At 37.5% G+C, this 16,232-nt stretch overlaps 1 protein-coding gene across 5 annotated transcripts in view; it reads right to left on the minus strand.

Moving 5' to 3' along the window:
• ZFPM2 (zinc finger protein, FOG family member 2) overlaps positions 1–16,232 on the minus strand; it is a 449,708-nt gene that overhangs the window by 146,672 nt on the left and 286,804 nt on the right. For all 5 annotated transcript variants that reach the window (XM_078072095.1, XM_078072094.1, XM_078072093.1 and 2 more), the window contains one exon: positions 10,262–10,373. In XM_078072095.1, the coding sequence (XP_077928221.1) occupies positions 10,262–10,373 (112 nt within the window). The remainder of the gene's footprint in view (positions 1–10,261; positions 10,374–16,232) is intronic.

A 16,232-nucleotide genomic window follows, 5' to 3' on the forward strand; every position in this document is an offset into this window, starting at 1 on the left:
TAAATGCTAAAATGGCAAATATGAAGATAAAGAAGAGAGGATGTTATAAACTGAATAGGTTCCCTCAATTTTTATGTGGAAGCCCTAACCCCTTGGGAGAGAATTTAGGTCATGATGGGATCAGTGCCCTTATAAGGAGAAACACAGGGGAGCTCTTTCTCTCTCTCCCTCCACTACGTGAGGATTCAGCAAGAGGGTGGCCATCTGCAAACGAGGAAGAGGACTCTTATCGGTCTTCAAATCTGCCTGCACCTTGATCTTGGGACTTCCCACCCTCCATAATGGTGAGCAACAAATGTCTATTATTTCAGTCATCCAGTCTATGCTGTTTTGCTGTAATAGCCAAAGCTGACTTACATAGAGGAGAAAAAGGAAAGAAGGAGCGAGAGAAACAGTAGTAGTTAGGCAGACCCTCCGTGAAGGCAACATTTAGAGAGTGTTGTGAATGAAGTAAGAGAGGGAGCAATGTGGGGGCAAAGCACAGTACAAAGGCCCTGAGGCAGAGGCATTCTTTGTACTAGCAAGCAAAAGCAAGGGGGCCTGTGCCATGGAGCGGAGTAGTTGGGGAGTTGTAGTAAATGTAACCACAGAGGTACCTAGGGGCAGATCATGAAGGCTGTTAAGCCAAAGTAATGACTTTGTAGGTTTAGTTCAGGGATTGACAAGCTTTTTTATAAAAAGCCAAATCGTAAATATTTTAAGTTTGCAGGCTAGAGGGTCTCTGCAACTGCTCAACTCTGTTCTTATAGCCACAGACAAATATAAACAAATAGGTTTAGCTGTGTTTCAACTCAACTTTATTTACAAAAATAGGCGGCAGGCCCGATTTGGTAGCAGGGTCATATCAATCCTTGCATGATATCAGCGTGATTGTGATGGGAAAACTCTGGAGGGTCGTATTCACTTGCACTTTCCCACTTTATCTGTGAAACAAGAAGCAAGGTCATCATCTAATGAGGGATGCTATGTATTTGGGGAGACAGAAGTCTGAAATAGTCACCTTGAACACTGATTAGGAAAATAAGTCTGTATTGCTAGGTTACATACACTGAGGGTTCACCTTCACCTTGTGGTCAAATGTAATACCAACTGGTCAGCAATGGGTTTTGTTGCTGTTATTTTGTTGTTGTCATCAGTGGTGGTGGTTGGTTGGTTTGATTTTGACCACATTTGTATGGCACTCACTGTGGATCAGGCACTATTCTAAGCACTTCACAGATATTAATTTACCTAACTTCTGGTGCTCGAATGTACCCAGGGAAAAGTGGAGAGTTGGACTGACCAGAAAGGGGGTATTGTCAGGCCAGTACAGTAAAGGTCAGAGAGAGAGAGAAGGGTGAGGAGGTACGAGAGAGTGACTGGAATCATGAGCCCATAGAATTCAAGCCAGGTAATCTGGAATTAAGGACGGGGGGTGGGGGTGGGGCTGGTGGACAGGAAAATGATGGTCGTAGCGGGGAAGGGACAGAGGTTCATTGGAGTTGAAAAATTATAGGAGTCAGGTAACAAGTAGATCAAGGTGGATGACAGACTACTGTCTTCTAGAGGGGTGTAGCTATGATAAAATTTCCTTGACAGACAAAGTCTTAGTTTTATTAAGGGATGGACCTAAGATGAACCTTGGACACTCACATCTTACTAAAATCCCAGTGTGATTGTGTGTGCCTCAAAACTTCCGGTAACTCCCCAATGCCTCCACTGCAAGGTCTTCAGACTGAACATTTAATGAAACGCACAACATGGCCTTCAGAAACTTTTGGAGGTTTCCTCACTGGTTTTATTTGTAAATTCTCTAACTAAAGTGTGTGCCAATACTCTCATGAAAACACTGTATACACACTGTAGTCCGCAACCTTTACACACACAATTCCAACCTCCTCAAATGCCTTTCCCCATTTCTCAAACATATATTCAACTTTCAATATCCAACCAAAACTCCACAATCTCTGTCAACTTTCTTTGACCATGTAAGACTGAACTCAGTATTATGCAACCTTCATCAATTAAGGTCTTCCAATAAGTTCCTTAAGCTGGGGTGGGGGTATTTATCATAGTCTTTTGTATCACTCATGACACCTGCATCCTATCATGCACAAAGCGTTAGCTCAATTACTTTTATTTTATTTAGAAAATTATCTTGTGAAACACAAATTGTCAGGACATTCACAGAGATACTAAAGAAAAATAATTATCTCACTAAGGAATAATTTAAATTCTATGGATGAGAGACATTTTGTGGGCAAGGCAAAGATTTCTTTGTTCTTTTAGTTCGGGTTGTATAAAAAGGAGAGCAAGAATGTAGTTAAGACAGAGAATGATTTTCATTTGCAAATATTTTTCCTAAATTATATGAGGAAAATAATCTATGTGAAGAAAATTATAGAAGAGGGATATAAAAAAATCCTCCCCAAATCTGACCACCTCTACAGAAATACTCTTATAATTTCAGGGTATTTCTTTCAAGTATGTTTCCCTGCACATGCACTTTTTAAACATAATTATAACCATAATCATACTAGGAACAAACTTTATATTGTACTTTTTCATTTGGAATTATAACATAATAATTTCTTCTACATAATACAGTTTTCAAAAAGTAGTCACAGTATCTCACTCTGAAAAATATCTACCCTAAAGAGTCCCTCATTTTAGCTGTCAAAGATACTTTTGGGGGTAGCTTTCAAGATCAGCATCTCTTTGAATGACAAGCTAACATCCCTGAATGATAATGAGTCACCTCTCAAAAGACCCCACTCTTCATTTCTCATTTTTATTCTTATAAAACTGATATATTCTTAGTTCTTATCATTTGCCAACATCCTGACTGGGTTTTTACCCCTAAGAGACAAGATGTTTCATTCATATATGGGTCCAGGGTGGTTTAGGATATTTTTTCTCCACTATAGGATAGCACATCTAATCCACTGGCATAATTAATGGTATTATCATGCAGGGTTATTTACCAACATTTCATTAAGGAAATTCATAGTGATGTTGATATGAAAACAAATGTATTTTCTCACGTCACACAGCAAACATTAGTAATAACTAAGGACATAAACTAGCCAGTATATATGATCAGACCCAGCCTGAAATAACCCAAATAAATCACTAACATCATTTAAAAACTGTAGACATGTAGGAAGAAAAGGAAATGACAGAATGCCTGATATTTGCTGAAGTTGCTGTCGTTCTGCAATTTGCAACAGACAGCTCTACTGTAAATTAACATAGTCACTAGCGGGGTCACTTGTCTTGACCTTAAGAACCCCTCAGAAATGACAATTTGAATCCAAATGGTGGTTTTCTAAAGCAGCCGTTTTTACAATCACTGATTCCTAGAATAGGCACAATAAATTACTCACTCCTCAAAACATCTCTCATTCACATAGAACATAACCAGAAAGAGCCTCAGATGTTCATGAAACATGTTGGGTTTTCGGCATCGCGTTATCCTGTGGTGCTCTGCAATCAATTACTGTTATACCACCATCATTAATAATTTTCTTAATGAAAATGATTCTGTTGATCTCCGTTGTATTTTAATTATCAGAGTTAAGCATAATTACACTGCAGCTCTGAGCTGGCATGTGGACTCCTTTAGGGCGCAATTTTGTTTTAACACACTGATAATGTAATTTTACATTGTGTCAGTTTGTTTGGTTATTATCCAGTTGTACAATTCCACTGTATTCCTGATAACAGATAATAACCTTAGTACCTCCTATATCCTGAAGTCATTTAAAAAGCAATATTGGAATTCCGCGACTAGCTAACTTAATCGTCTTATGATTTTATAATTCCAGCTGCTAAATATTGGGTGCAGGCACCCACCCTCTCTTAAGAATACCATAAAACTAGACAACAGTTATACATTTTCTATGAATTACAGAATGGTTAGATAAACACTTAAAATATGAGCACAATTTTTTTTCTTTTTAAAATAGCTTCTTATTTATATCGTATTAGGCTCTTTAGGTGAAGTTAAATGGGAACTTGTAGGCTACTCTGAAAATTGGCTGCCATGTTAGACAAGGCTGTTGTGTCAAAATTCTAGCAACATGCAGCAGATGCACTGTTTCAAGATGGGAAATCATCCAGACTTTGCAAGAGTCCTCATCTAAAGAATCTTTGTTTTGAAAAGTTGATCAATTTAGTCAGTGTGCACAATGTTGCTCATCCAAGTTAGGTCCTATTAGAATTTCTGTCATTATTTCAACAGTGTCTAGTATAGGATCTTGAACATAGTAGACAATCAATAAAAGCTTAAATGAACTCATTGCATGGTTACATTTGTGCAAACAAGCAAAATCAGAACGCTGAGGATGGTCACAGAATGATTTTGAGATTGGTCTACTACGTGACTTTAAATTGCTATGGTCTTAAAAGCAAGAGATATTAGCACAAAGTCCTGCTGTCACTGCTATTTTAGCTCACCACAGAATGAGAGAAAAAGAACACAGAGCTGCTGATAAACATGGATGCAAATTCGTGAAGAAGAGCAATAACCTGCAATCTTGGCGCAGTGAAGGGCATCATCAAAACTCTGTTAACTGTATAATTGGGAACTGAAAGTCAACATGCTCAAGACTGAATCCCAGTTTCACCACGTATGAGCCAAAGATCCTTGAATTATTTACTTATCTAAACCCTCAGTTTACTCATCTGTAAAGTTCTGATAATGCTGCTTACATCATGAGCCTGTTGTAATAGTAAATAAGAAAATGTAGGTACAGTGTTTAAAACAATGCCTGCATAGAATAAGTGCTTCATAAATGGTGACTGCTATATTAGTATTAATAGTGTTATCATTATCATCTTGATACTAGACATTTACATAAGACTTCCACTAAAAATAAAAATACCATGTGTTCAAGGGGAAAAAAGTAACATCTTCAGGCAAAGGCTTCAGGCCCTTGATTCTATAAGACAGTTCTCAGCAGAAACTGTGGTGTGGGTTCAACAGTAACTGAATGAGAGTTTTGGAATCCCCGGCTATCAATCTGGTATCAGATGACAGGTTTTCTTGTACACTTGCTTGATACCAACATAAAAGTCTGCTTTCATTTCCTCAAGTTTGTACTGACATGTCCACAAGGGCAAATTGGATTGAGTGTAAGATAATTAGCAATATAATATAATAATATACACAGTTAAGTTCACGGGGTTCTTCCTCTCAAAAATTCTGCAACATAGCCAGGGCTATTCCATTTTCACAGCTGAGGAAATCAAGATTTATAGCATACGTGATTTGCCCAAAGTCACATACTACAACAGTTTTTTTTACAATGATACTGTGCTTTCACATAAAAACAAATCTGTGGTTAAGGTGGGAGTGAGGGTTAACTGATACTTTTTCATCCTTTCGATTGACAGTGTTTATTCTCTTAGTCTTGATACCTAGAGAACGTGTCTACTCTGAAATGACAACTCCACGAAAACCTCAATTATTCCTTATTTTAAATGAACTGAATGAACAAATCCACAAGCTCAAGGCTTAATTCTGAGTACTCAAAAACAAAAACAAAAACAACTTGAAGTAACCTATTTACTTTTAATATGTGAGAAAGTTCACCATAGTGGGCAAACACTATAAGGTAAAGAACACTGTGGTATATAGAGAAGAAAAGTCGATCTCCGATGCTCAATAGGCATTAGCAGATTTTAGGAGTTAGTGGGCAGGCCTTGCTAATCCTACCCCCCAGCATCCTCCCTTTAACTTCAGCACGGGGCTTTCCAGTCTTTTTCCATTGGAGATAAGTAAATTAGAATTATCTGGAGTCTGTTGAGAATAATGGCAAAAAACAGATGACCCAACAAGTCTGGTCCATCAATGTCTGGATGAGCTAATTACTTTCTGGAATGACAGGGGGTAGTTGAGGCAGGGAAAAAGTACATCAGATTACAATATTAATGCCAAATACTATACTTTTTTACTTTGATAAAACAAGATGATGGCAGCCTGTCACATAGCACTGATATAATATAATTTTATAATAATTATTTGATGGACACACTGGTAATGAAAACTATAGTTACATTTAATTTTGCTATTAGCTCACATTTAATAATACTTTAAGAAGAAAGTATGCCTCTTAAATGGGAATAGTTACACATTAAGTGGCCTATCTAACACACCATAAGAAAATGATACCAAAAATTTCACAGGGCATTGAAAAAATGCTACACATACGCATTTTACATTTTATTTGTAAATAGGTACAGATATGTTCTCAGATAGCCAGGTCCTATAATAATGATTCTGGCATAGAAGTCATAAGTAATTTAGGTTCTTAGCTAGAAAATAAAATAAGGAAATGCAATTTTGGCATCAGGAATTTATTTGTCATCTTCGGCGAGTGTTTCTTAGACATTAGGAATGATGTGTTGCCTCTAAGTGCATGAAGTTAGCCCATCAAGCAACTATCCCTTTGTATCTATCAGCAGCACTTTGGTTTCATTTGGGGAATGATTTCTTCTCTATCTCAGTGGCTCATGTGGGGTTGATTCTACTCTAAGGATGATTGTAGTCTGCCAGGGAGAGTCACTGTGATTAATTGGATCAAAGACTGGTCTACGGCCATACCACCCTGAACGTGCCCGATCTCGTCTGGATCAAAGACTGGTATGTGATGTGCCCTAATCAAAACCCAGAAAAGCTGTTTTCATTGGAATGTCTGTGCTGGTGGAATAAGACTGGAGCTTCCCACTCCCTGAGGAGAATGTTTCTGAAAATGAAACCCACAAAAGAAAGAAGGGGCAGAAAACAGAGACAGTCTGGGGACAAAGTTTGAGCAACTGGATTAAGCTGTTCCTGAAATCCAGAATATCCTTGGACTTTCAGTCTTATGACACCCCTACCACACACCCCTACCAACACACACACACACATGCACACACACACACACTCTCTCTCTTTTTTTTTTTTTGGATAAGCCAATTTCTTTTGGATTTCTATCACTTGAAAACAGTCCCAAATAATAAATAACATACATATTATGAAAATGCATTATGGATGTCCAAGTCAATACTTATTAAATCTAAATCACCAAAACCTTCCAACTACACAACTCTTTTGCTTTAAGGAGACTTATCATACCTGTAAACCTATGAAAACTGCAAACTCAGAATCCATGGGGTCCCGATAGGAGTGCTTCCTTGGGTCTTATTTTCCATGACTCTAACGATCCCTAGTACAATCATAGCATATTAAGGTATTCACAGAACTTTGAGACATAGTCTTGGTGAGCTATCCCTTCCCTCCAAAGGCAATCTGACTAGTGGGAATTAGTATCAGACTTCTGAAGCCCATCTAGGATATCAGAATAAAATTTACAGGAGAGTTTTTCTAAGTGTGTTACCCAGAACACTAATTCCAATGGGTGTCCATTTGAAAGGAGAAAAAAATATATATAACATATGGTCAAACAGGTGTTTTACTATAGAACTGCTCAGAGTATTAATGCCAGCAGGCATTGTGAGCTCTCAAAAGGGGCCATGATAGGCTATATTAGGTCACAGGGCTCTTTTTTCAATGAACTTGGGATTCTGTATAATGCATTTGGGGAGTGCCATACCATAATATATGCTCTTTGTGATTTCCAGGCATAAATACCCGAGTGATTTGGAAGAATTTACTAATCATATAATAATGGCAGGGGGAAATCAGAGTCCCACAGTACAAGGATATAGGGTTTGGAATGACCCAGATTCGAATTTGGCTCCATTATTAGCTCTCCATGACCAAGAACAGCCATACTACCTTTCTGAGTCATAATGGCAAACTATGTAAAATAAAAAACACACTACCCATGTCATTGAGCTGTTTGAAAGCCTAATGTGGGGAGAAATTATTCTAATATGTATAACTCAGACCCTAAGTTAGACAAATGCATGTTTGAACCCAACTCCCACCGCTTACTAGCTATGTGACCATGGCAAATTACTTAACCCACCTAACTCCAATTTCACCTTTTGTAAAATGGAGCAGTATATTAATTACCTCATAGGAGGTATTCAATGAAGATAAAACGAAATAATACCTATACACTAGTTATTGCAGTCTCTGCTGTTTGAACCGCAATACCAATAGTTCTTAAGTTGCACAATATCAAATTACCTTTTGTAGGTTAAGAACCATTAAATAGCCATAATGCATATGGTTCACCATTCGAGTATGTGAAATGCCTATTCCAGTTTCTGGCAACCACGCCTTTGTTTATCTGGTCAGCCAATCAATATTTATTTAGTGCTTTTTTTGTACAGGCAGCATACCAGACCAAGGATAGGAAGGTGACTGAGACCTCGTTCTTGCCCTTGGTAACTACAGATTAGATCAGAAAGGCAGGCAATGATAGCTGACCTGTTACTTTTTCTTTTGCTGAAAGTTAAGAGCTAACTTTTTAACCTTTTTTTCTTTTTTTCTAACTTTTAGCTTTTTTACTCTTTTTTGAACCCATATAATAATGATCGTAAAACAAGGTGATGAAGAACAATGAGAGAAACACATACAATCTGGTACAGAAGTCCCATGGAGAGGATTCAGCGGTGCTTAGTAATGGCGGCTATTAGTATCCATGTACAAGGCTAGCACGTAGTTGGGCTCAATGCATGCTTTATGAGTTAATTAGTAACCTTCCAAAAATTACTTTAAATTGTTTATTGCCAAAAGACCTAACATATAGCCAACCATAATCCAAACACATAAACATGTTCAAGTTAAAGTACTCCACTGAACGTGGAATTGCAATTTTGCCATATTTCTTTCCTTATATATAACAATATAACAATCATGGCTCCCAAAGGAATGGCTGATTTAAAAATGCAATGGATTTGGATTATGACAAGAGAACAGCTATTCTCTTGGTTCCTCCATATTATATTGCCATCATGGAGATAAGACATTGTACAACAAAAATTTATTCCTCGTAATTAATCCTACATTCCAAGGCCTCTTTTGTATTTCTGCATTCTGAATGTGGGCACGGGTAAACTGGTTCACTATACCATTTCCTTCCACTTTGATATATCATATTGACACATCCTGGGAAAATCACACTTCCCTTCGATCTAAAAGCTCCCACCAGCTTACCACAGGTATTTCAGGTTAGAAAAATGAGTGGGTTTGGGACCAGCAATTATAGAAGGAAAAAGAATATAATCAGATCCTGGTGTGCAGATTGTTTTTTTAGCTTGCAAATTCCCTCTTTCCGGTGTTTCAACTTTCAAAGGCTTATGGTAGTTTAAAGGCAATCCTCTTATAAGTGTACAAATTGTAATGATTATAGGAACAAGTTGTAATTGTTTCTAGCAAGTTTTTAAGAGTCTTTGATGTTATGATTAGTGTTTTATATGTTAATATATTGATAGGGGTGCTTATTTGCTTGTTCCCTTGTATGCTTTTATGGTTTCTAGGTTCAATGTACAAATAAATCTTTGATCTCAGTAGGTCTGTTTGGTTAAAAAAGAAAGCTAAAAGAAATTAAACATGAGAAGCCCAAGGTTTTGCAATATTTACGAAGAGGCACGATTAGGGATTTCACCGTAAGAGTACAGAGCTGGGGCCCATAACTTGAATATGGAGAAAAGTGCCCCAAACCACACCACACATGAAGAGGGGCCTGTGTCTGGAAGTGCTATCACGGACCTTCGGCTCTTTTGTAGCCAGGGTGTGTAGCTAGATGACGGGTCTAGGCTGATGTCACACTGAGCAAATCAAAGGTAAAGCTCTGCAAGCCATCGGCTTCCTCTTTCCCCGTTTGCCTCCTGCCTTTCAGAAATCACCATGGGGAAGAATTCTGTCTTTGCAATGGTTTCACTTTCAGCTATCCTCATCATGAGTGATTTCAAGAAAGTGGCTGGAATGCAGCGCCGCCTGGAGCATGTACCTGGACACGAATTGCTAAACTGCAAAAGGAATTTACTTTCTGTAATGTCTAAGAGGGAGGAACCTGGGATTTCATCAAACTGGCTATCAATAAAGCCAAAAGCAAGGAGGGTCCCAGTCACACCACTCAAATACAGGGTTCGGGAAGTGTGCGTAGTGCTAAGTCATTAATGGTATAACACTTTCTGTCTTATATTGTACAGGAAAAGCCCAGGACGCTTTGGTGGAAACACAGGTTAGAGAGATTCTTGAGAGAAAAAGGAAGAGAGAGGATTGCATTTCCCTTTGCGTTCCCATTACAGCGCACTTGGTGGGGTCCTACCTTGCTCGGGTTCCACAACTTGCCAAGAGAGAGGGAAATGATCCTGCATTTACCTTTGCTGTACACAATGCAGTTGTTTTGGTTGTCTTCCACTCCTTGCCAAGTCACATCCAGTAGCCACTTGGGACCAGCCGTCAGCACCATCGGGACCTGAGCCTTTGTCTTCTGTGGAAAGAATGATAACAAACAGATGCCATTTGCTTTCGTTGATTAAAAACTTGAATAATAACTGTACTAATCATTTTATTTTTACAAACAACTAAATCTCCCAAACCATAATCCAAGTCCTTATTCCCCTGTCTCATAATATCTTTTTAAGACGACAGAAGCTGTAAGGATTTACTGCTTTCACTAATCTGAATGGTAGAATTATTATCAAGGATTTTTTTTTCCTAAATGATACTGGATCAGATCTCCAAGATTAGACAGATCTCTTGCGGCTCTGAATTATAAAGAGAATGCAGATGACTTTCATTGCAAAGAGCAGAGTGTTTAGAAGTGAACTTTAGACACATTGTACTTTACTATCAACAGGATCTCACTATTTCCTGAAACAGACAGGAAAGAATTTAAAGAATCAGGATCCATTTCAAAGCTCTATCCTGAGCAACATTTATATTAGAGTAGGAATTTATTTCGAATGAATAATGAAATCTACCCAACCCCCTCTGCTAAGTGTGGATATGTAGTCTCAGGGTAACTGAAATAATAATAATGCTAATGATTCACCATACATTGTCTCCAGAAAGACTATAAAAGAGGACTCGTGAATAAATTCAGATGCAGAGCAACTAAAGCATGACATCCCTCGCTCTGAGAGGCACAGAAAGCGGGGAGACATTTGCCCTAGTTCTAACAAAGTATTTCCAGTTGTACGTTTTAAATATAAGGCTCAAAAGGTTCATCATTTTAGGCTGTTTGGCATCCAAATTATTTGTCTTTAATTACGTGAAACATGGCAGGAAATAAACTGGGGAGGAAACAAGTGAGCTTTAGCAAGACTGTTGTTTCCCGATGAGTCACAGTGAACTGGCATTCAGACTTTTATCATCCACCAGACCATGTCTGTATATCAAATATCACAAAACCACAACACAGACTACAATGCAAGGGTCTCAAGGTAATTTTTGAACTGAATCTTCACCTAGATATGATCCTGCCAAAGAGATCTCAGCTCATTCTGGGACTTTGCTGCAAATTTCCCAAATTGGCATTAATAAGTATTCACTTGAGGAGTTCCATGTAATCTGGTCATTTCAAATCCCTCAGGAATCTGGAAAACCCATTTCATCCGCTGAATGACAACAATGATAACGTCTGAGACACGGATCTATTGTTAGCTGCAAACCCATATTGACAACTAGGCATAAGGTGAATGTTAACCCATTTCTTGAAGTATCAATTATATTATAAGAGGTAAACTACCATAAAATATACTGTTTAATGAAAAAATCAACCATAATGGATAAATTTAAAAAAAAGAAATCTGAAAAAATATTTCAAATATTAAAAGAGATGGTAAACCAGATCAATGGTGAGAAATATTAGCATAGTAATTATTTTTATATTCATACTTTGATTCATTTTAAATTCTTAATTTTTCAACTACATATCTTAATATTTGGCAAACATCTATCTGGTGCTTTACATGTTCAGAGAAACTTCTCTAGTAACAAACTATAGAAATTGTCCCTGAAAGAACAGTCTTGCAGGGTGGTTATGTGAAAATCCTACAGGAAAGAAGTAATTTTATATTATATCGTTTTTTTAATAATACAGGCAAAAATGTTATCAAGTTATCTTTATGGTTATTAGTCTGAGTGACCATTTTTATTTCCGTTTGAAAACAGAATTGCAGACAAGCAAGCTTCTTCAATCTGAAATGATAATGACCCATATCCATTTAAATATTAGGTCTTAATTATGCATATGTCTGCTTCTCTTACTACCAGAGAAACTGGTAAATCCACAGATCAGGGTCAGCAGGTCACCAAGCAGTAGGCAGAAGAAGTCACAGGAGAGAGTGCACCATTTCGATAAAACCGGATGTAGGAGATTTTGTGGTCTTATTGCTAACACCTTCTCTCTTCTGGTTTTAAAGAACAGAATTCAACAAAAGGCACCTCCCCCATTTCTACTGTACTGTTATTTCATGGGAAAGACATGCCTTTTATTTAATCTTTATACTCCATAGTTCTTAAAGCCACATAGATTTCTACACAGTAAATCAGCTCTTACAATTTTCCACAGATAATATGAAAAATAGATATTGATCACTTAAATTCTTTAGGGAATCTTTTAGTGTAGAGCAAATCAATTGATTTTGCTGATACTATAATCTTCCATCATTTATGAACATACAAACCACCTCCACCGTGGTCCTGTGTTTGGTTCTAGGAATGTGAGGACATCTTTTTGGTGAAAGATATGGATACATAAGAAAAAGTTTAATATAATGCAAAAAGTAGCACGGTAAGGAGTGCAAAGTCATGTGTAAATTGTTTTGGGATTAATGCAGGGCAAGAGAGAAACTTCTGTTGTGTGGATTCTGGGAAGATAAAGAGGAGGTAACATTCAGACAAGATCTTAAAGGATAAACAGGGAGAATTTGCAATTGGTGGTATAGAATGGGCAAAATCTGAGCAGTTTATAAGAGAGTCATAAGTACAGGAAATAGTGAGTCTTTCTGGGACTCTTTGGTTTTAACTACTTACAAAGTCGTTAGAGCTGTTCTTGGTATGTAGAAAGCACTAGATATGCATTAGTTATCATCATTATAATCATTATTATTATTATTGATAAGTGGAAGAAACATAACAGCAATTTGTCTGGAAGGGCAGGTGAGAAGCATATTTTGAAGGACCTTTTCATACCAGGCAAAACCCTTTATGCTTGAATTTCTAGGCAAAGGAAATCAGTTAAGACTGTTTAACCAGGAAGAATAAGGGTGGTACTATGTATGCAACTTGTGCAGGGATTTTCTTAGACACTTCCCTGACTTATTTAGTCCTGATGTCCATTCTCAGACTAAAAAAAAAACAACCACCAAAAAACCCTGCAACTCAAAGATTAATAATTTCTTTTGGGTTAAATAGCTGGTAGAAGGAGGATGCTATTTTTATGTCTAGCTTTGTTTCCAGACACTACCACTCCTGGGGTGACCAACCATCTGGGCTTTCCTGGGATTGAAGGGTCTCCCAGGATGCTGGATTTTCAGCACTTCAACCGGAAATTCCTGGGCAAACTGGGATGACTCGTTCACCTCCACACCTACTACTACTATGGTTAGAACAGTATTGGTGGTTTATATCTATTGAGCACTAAATGTTGGGTGTTGTACTTCTCCTCAATTACTTTTTTTGATTTTTAAACTCTAGGACTTAGGTATTAACATTTTCCCCATTTAGTACATAAGCAAATTAGGATTTGAAGGAATTAATTTTATGGTACAAATAAAAATAGTTAATTAGTATACTTCCTTAGAAGTAAGTTAGGTATCATGTGTTTTAAAACCTCGGAAATCTTTATTACACCTGGGCATAGGTAGAATCTGACTTATTAAGAAACTGAATCGAAGGAAAAACAATTTCTTTTCCTCTAAACCAATAAGGCAAAAGCAAAAATGTAGCAAAGACTTGCTGAAAGCTATACCCAAGCTGTAAAGTAAATAATAAGTAGATAAAAAATCTCAAGGGACCAGTTATTACAGTTTTGAAGAGGTAACTCAATTTCTTTCTGAAGAAGACAACTTTTCTAGAGATTGACTGACTTCAAAGAAGATTACCAAGTGTGAGAAGGAAGGAGTTATCCAGGATTATATGAAATCTACACTCCAGCAAAATCCATGAATAGAAAATAACAATAATATCCACATTGATCATTAGGTTTACTTTCCCATGTCTCTATCATAAGGACTCATACAAGTCTAGAATGTTAAGAGCTGGAAGCAACTTCGAAGTTCAATGAGTTTAATTCCCTAATTTCACAAATAAAGAAAGTAAGGCCAAGATGTTTATTAGCATCCTACAGAGGATATAGTTGGCATAATATGTTGGGAAGAGAGTGGATATAAAAGTTGTGATAGACAGAGAAACAGTGTCTATGCCCCAATTCCCTGGAACCTGGGAATATATTACCTTACTTGGGAAAAGGGATTTTAAAGATGTGATTAAAGTTTAGGACCGTGAAATGGTGAGAGTATCCTAGATTATCTGGATAGGCCCCATCTAACACATAGAAGAGAGAGGCAAAACAGTAGATCAAAGGGATTCCATATGAAAAGGATTCCACCTGCCTTTGGTGTCTTTGAAGATGGCATACTGAGGCTATAAACTAAGGAACACCATAGTGTCTGGAAACTGGGATGACTCTCAGTTACAGGAAGCAAGGAAACAGGGACCTCCGTTCTGCAACCTCAAGGAACTGAATTCTGCCACCAGCTCGAATGGTGGGAAAGGTATTCTCCCCTAGAACCTCCAGAAAGGAAAGCATCCTGCTGACATCTTGATTTTAGTCTAATGAGATTCCATACTGGATCCGATCTACAGAACTGATAATAAATTTGTGTTGTTTTAAGCCACTAAATTTGTGGTAATCTGTTTCAGCAGCAATAGAAAACTAATACAAAAGGCATGTGGGTTTACTGACTTACAGTTAAAAAAAAAAAGACTTTAAGTTCTTATCAAAAGTACTCAAAAGTGTGAAACAGCTTCTTCTTCGTTGGAATAACAAAAAATCTACATTGTCATTCCACAATCATTAGATATGCTTAATGTTCTTGTCTTCAAGTACAAGAACATACATAGTGGTGATTGTAATAATTTCTGCTCCTACAATTAAGTATTTAAAACGTTTCATGATTTACCATCGACCTTACAGTTGGGATGGAACCAAAAGCACATTACTGTTCTTGGAGTCAGATGGCCTCGGTTTGAATCCTACTACGTGCTATGGGCAGGCTCTGTGACCGGAAAACCACTTAAACTCAAATGTCCTGAATTTCAGAACACACATCTGCCAAATCATTTCTATCTCAAGGAAAGTCTTATAAAGCAACCAGCATGGTGTTTAGTGCACTGCAGATGCATGCCAAACTTTTACTGAATAGCTACATGAATAAATGAATTAAAAATGTCCAAAAACATTTACTGAATCCTTACTATTTCTCAGGTGCTGATCATGTTTGTCGCTATTTCCATAAAAGTCAAGACAAAAACTCTTAAGTATCCAATTTAAACCTGGTGGTAGTCACTGGCGCTACTGATCCGTTGTTCCCAGCTCTCTGCTTTCCAGATCTCTGTTCAAGTTAGGGATGGCCATATGACTTCACTGGACCAATAAAATTGAACAAGAGATGACCCATGTCACTTCCACAGAGAAGTTGTAAGAGCCAATGGACTCACCATCACGCCTTGCTTTTGCTGAAGTGATCGTGGAACCATGTAAGGAGGAAGCCCCAGGAATCATAATGGCCATGTAGCGTGATAAGAAAATAAACTTCTTTCTTTATGTAAAATGTTGCTGTGATATTAGAGTTGCTTGCAACCTCAGCAAAACCTAGCTTATCCTCACTTATGTAAAGGTTTTTTTTTTTTTCTTTTTTTCCTGTATTCAATAACCCATGGGTTTTTACAGGTTAAAGTTTGCACTTCATATCTAGGCGGTCTCTTTCAGGAATAAATCAATTCAAGGGACATAACAGGAGCCCTGAGTTTCAGTTAAACCGGCATGTTTTAAAAAGAAAAAGAAATAGTGTGCACTTTTGAGGCTCCGCATTGTAAGTTAGAAAAATGTGCACTCCTGGACACTGTTTGAACCCAGAGTTTCATGCTTCGACAGCCCACAACTAGACAAACTTGACAAGGACAAAATGGGTCAAAAGTGTCATTTCTTAGGAATAATTAGAATCATCTAATGTGGATAAAAGAGGTCAAACTAGCATCCACTTCTCACTAACCTTTGGAGTTACTGGACCGACAAAGGAGGTAGCCTTCAATAAATGTTTATACTCAAGCCAAAAGGTTA

The sequence above is a fragment of the Halichoerus grypus genome, chromosome 5, assembly GCF_964656455.1.
Source record: "Halichoerus grypus chromosome 5, mHalGry1.hap1.1, whole genome shotgun sequence".
Taxonomy (NCBI): Eukaryota; Metazoa; Chordata; class Mammalia; order Carnivora; family Phocidae; genus Halichoerus; species Halichoerus grypus.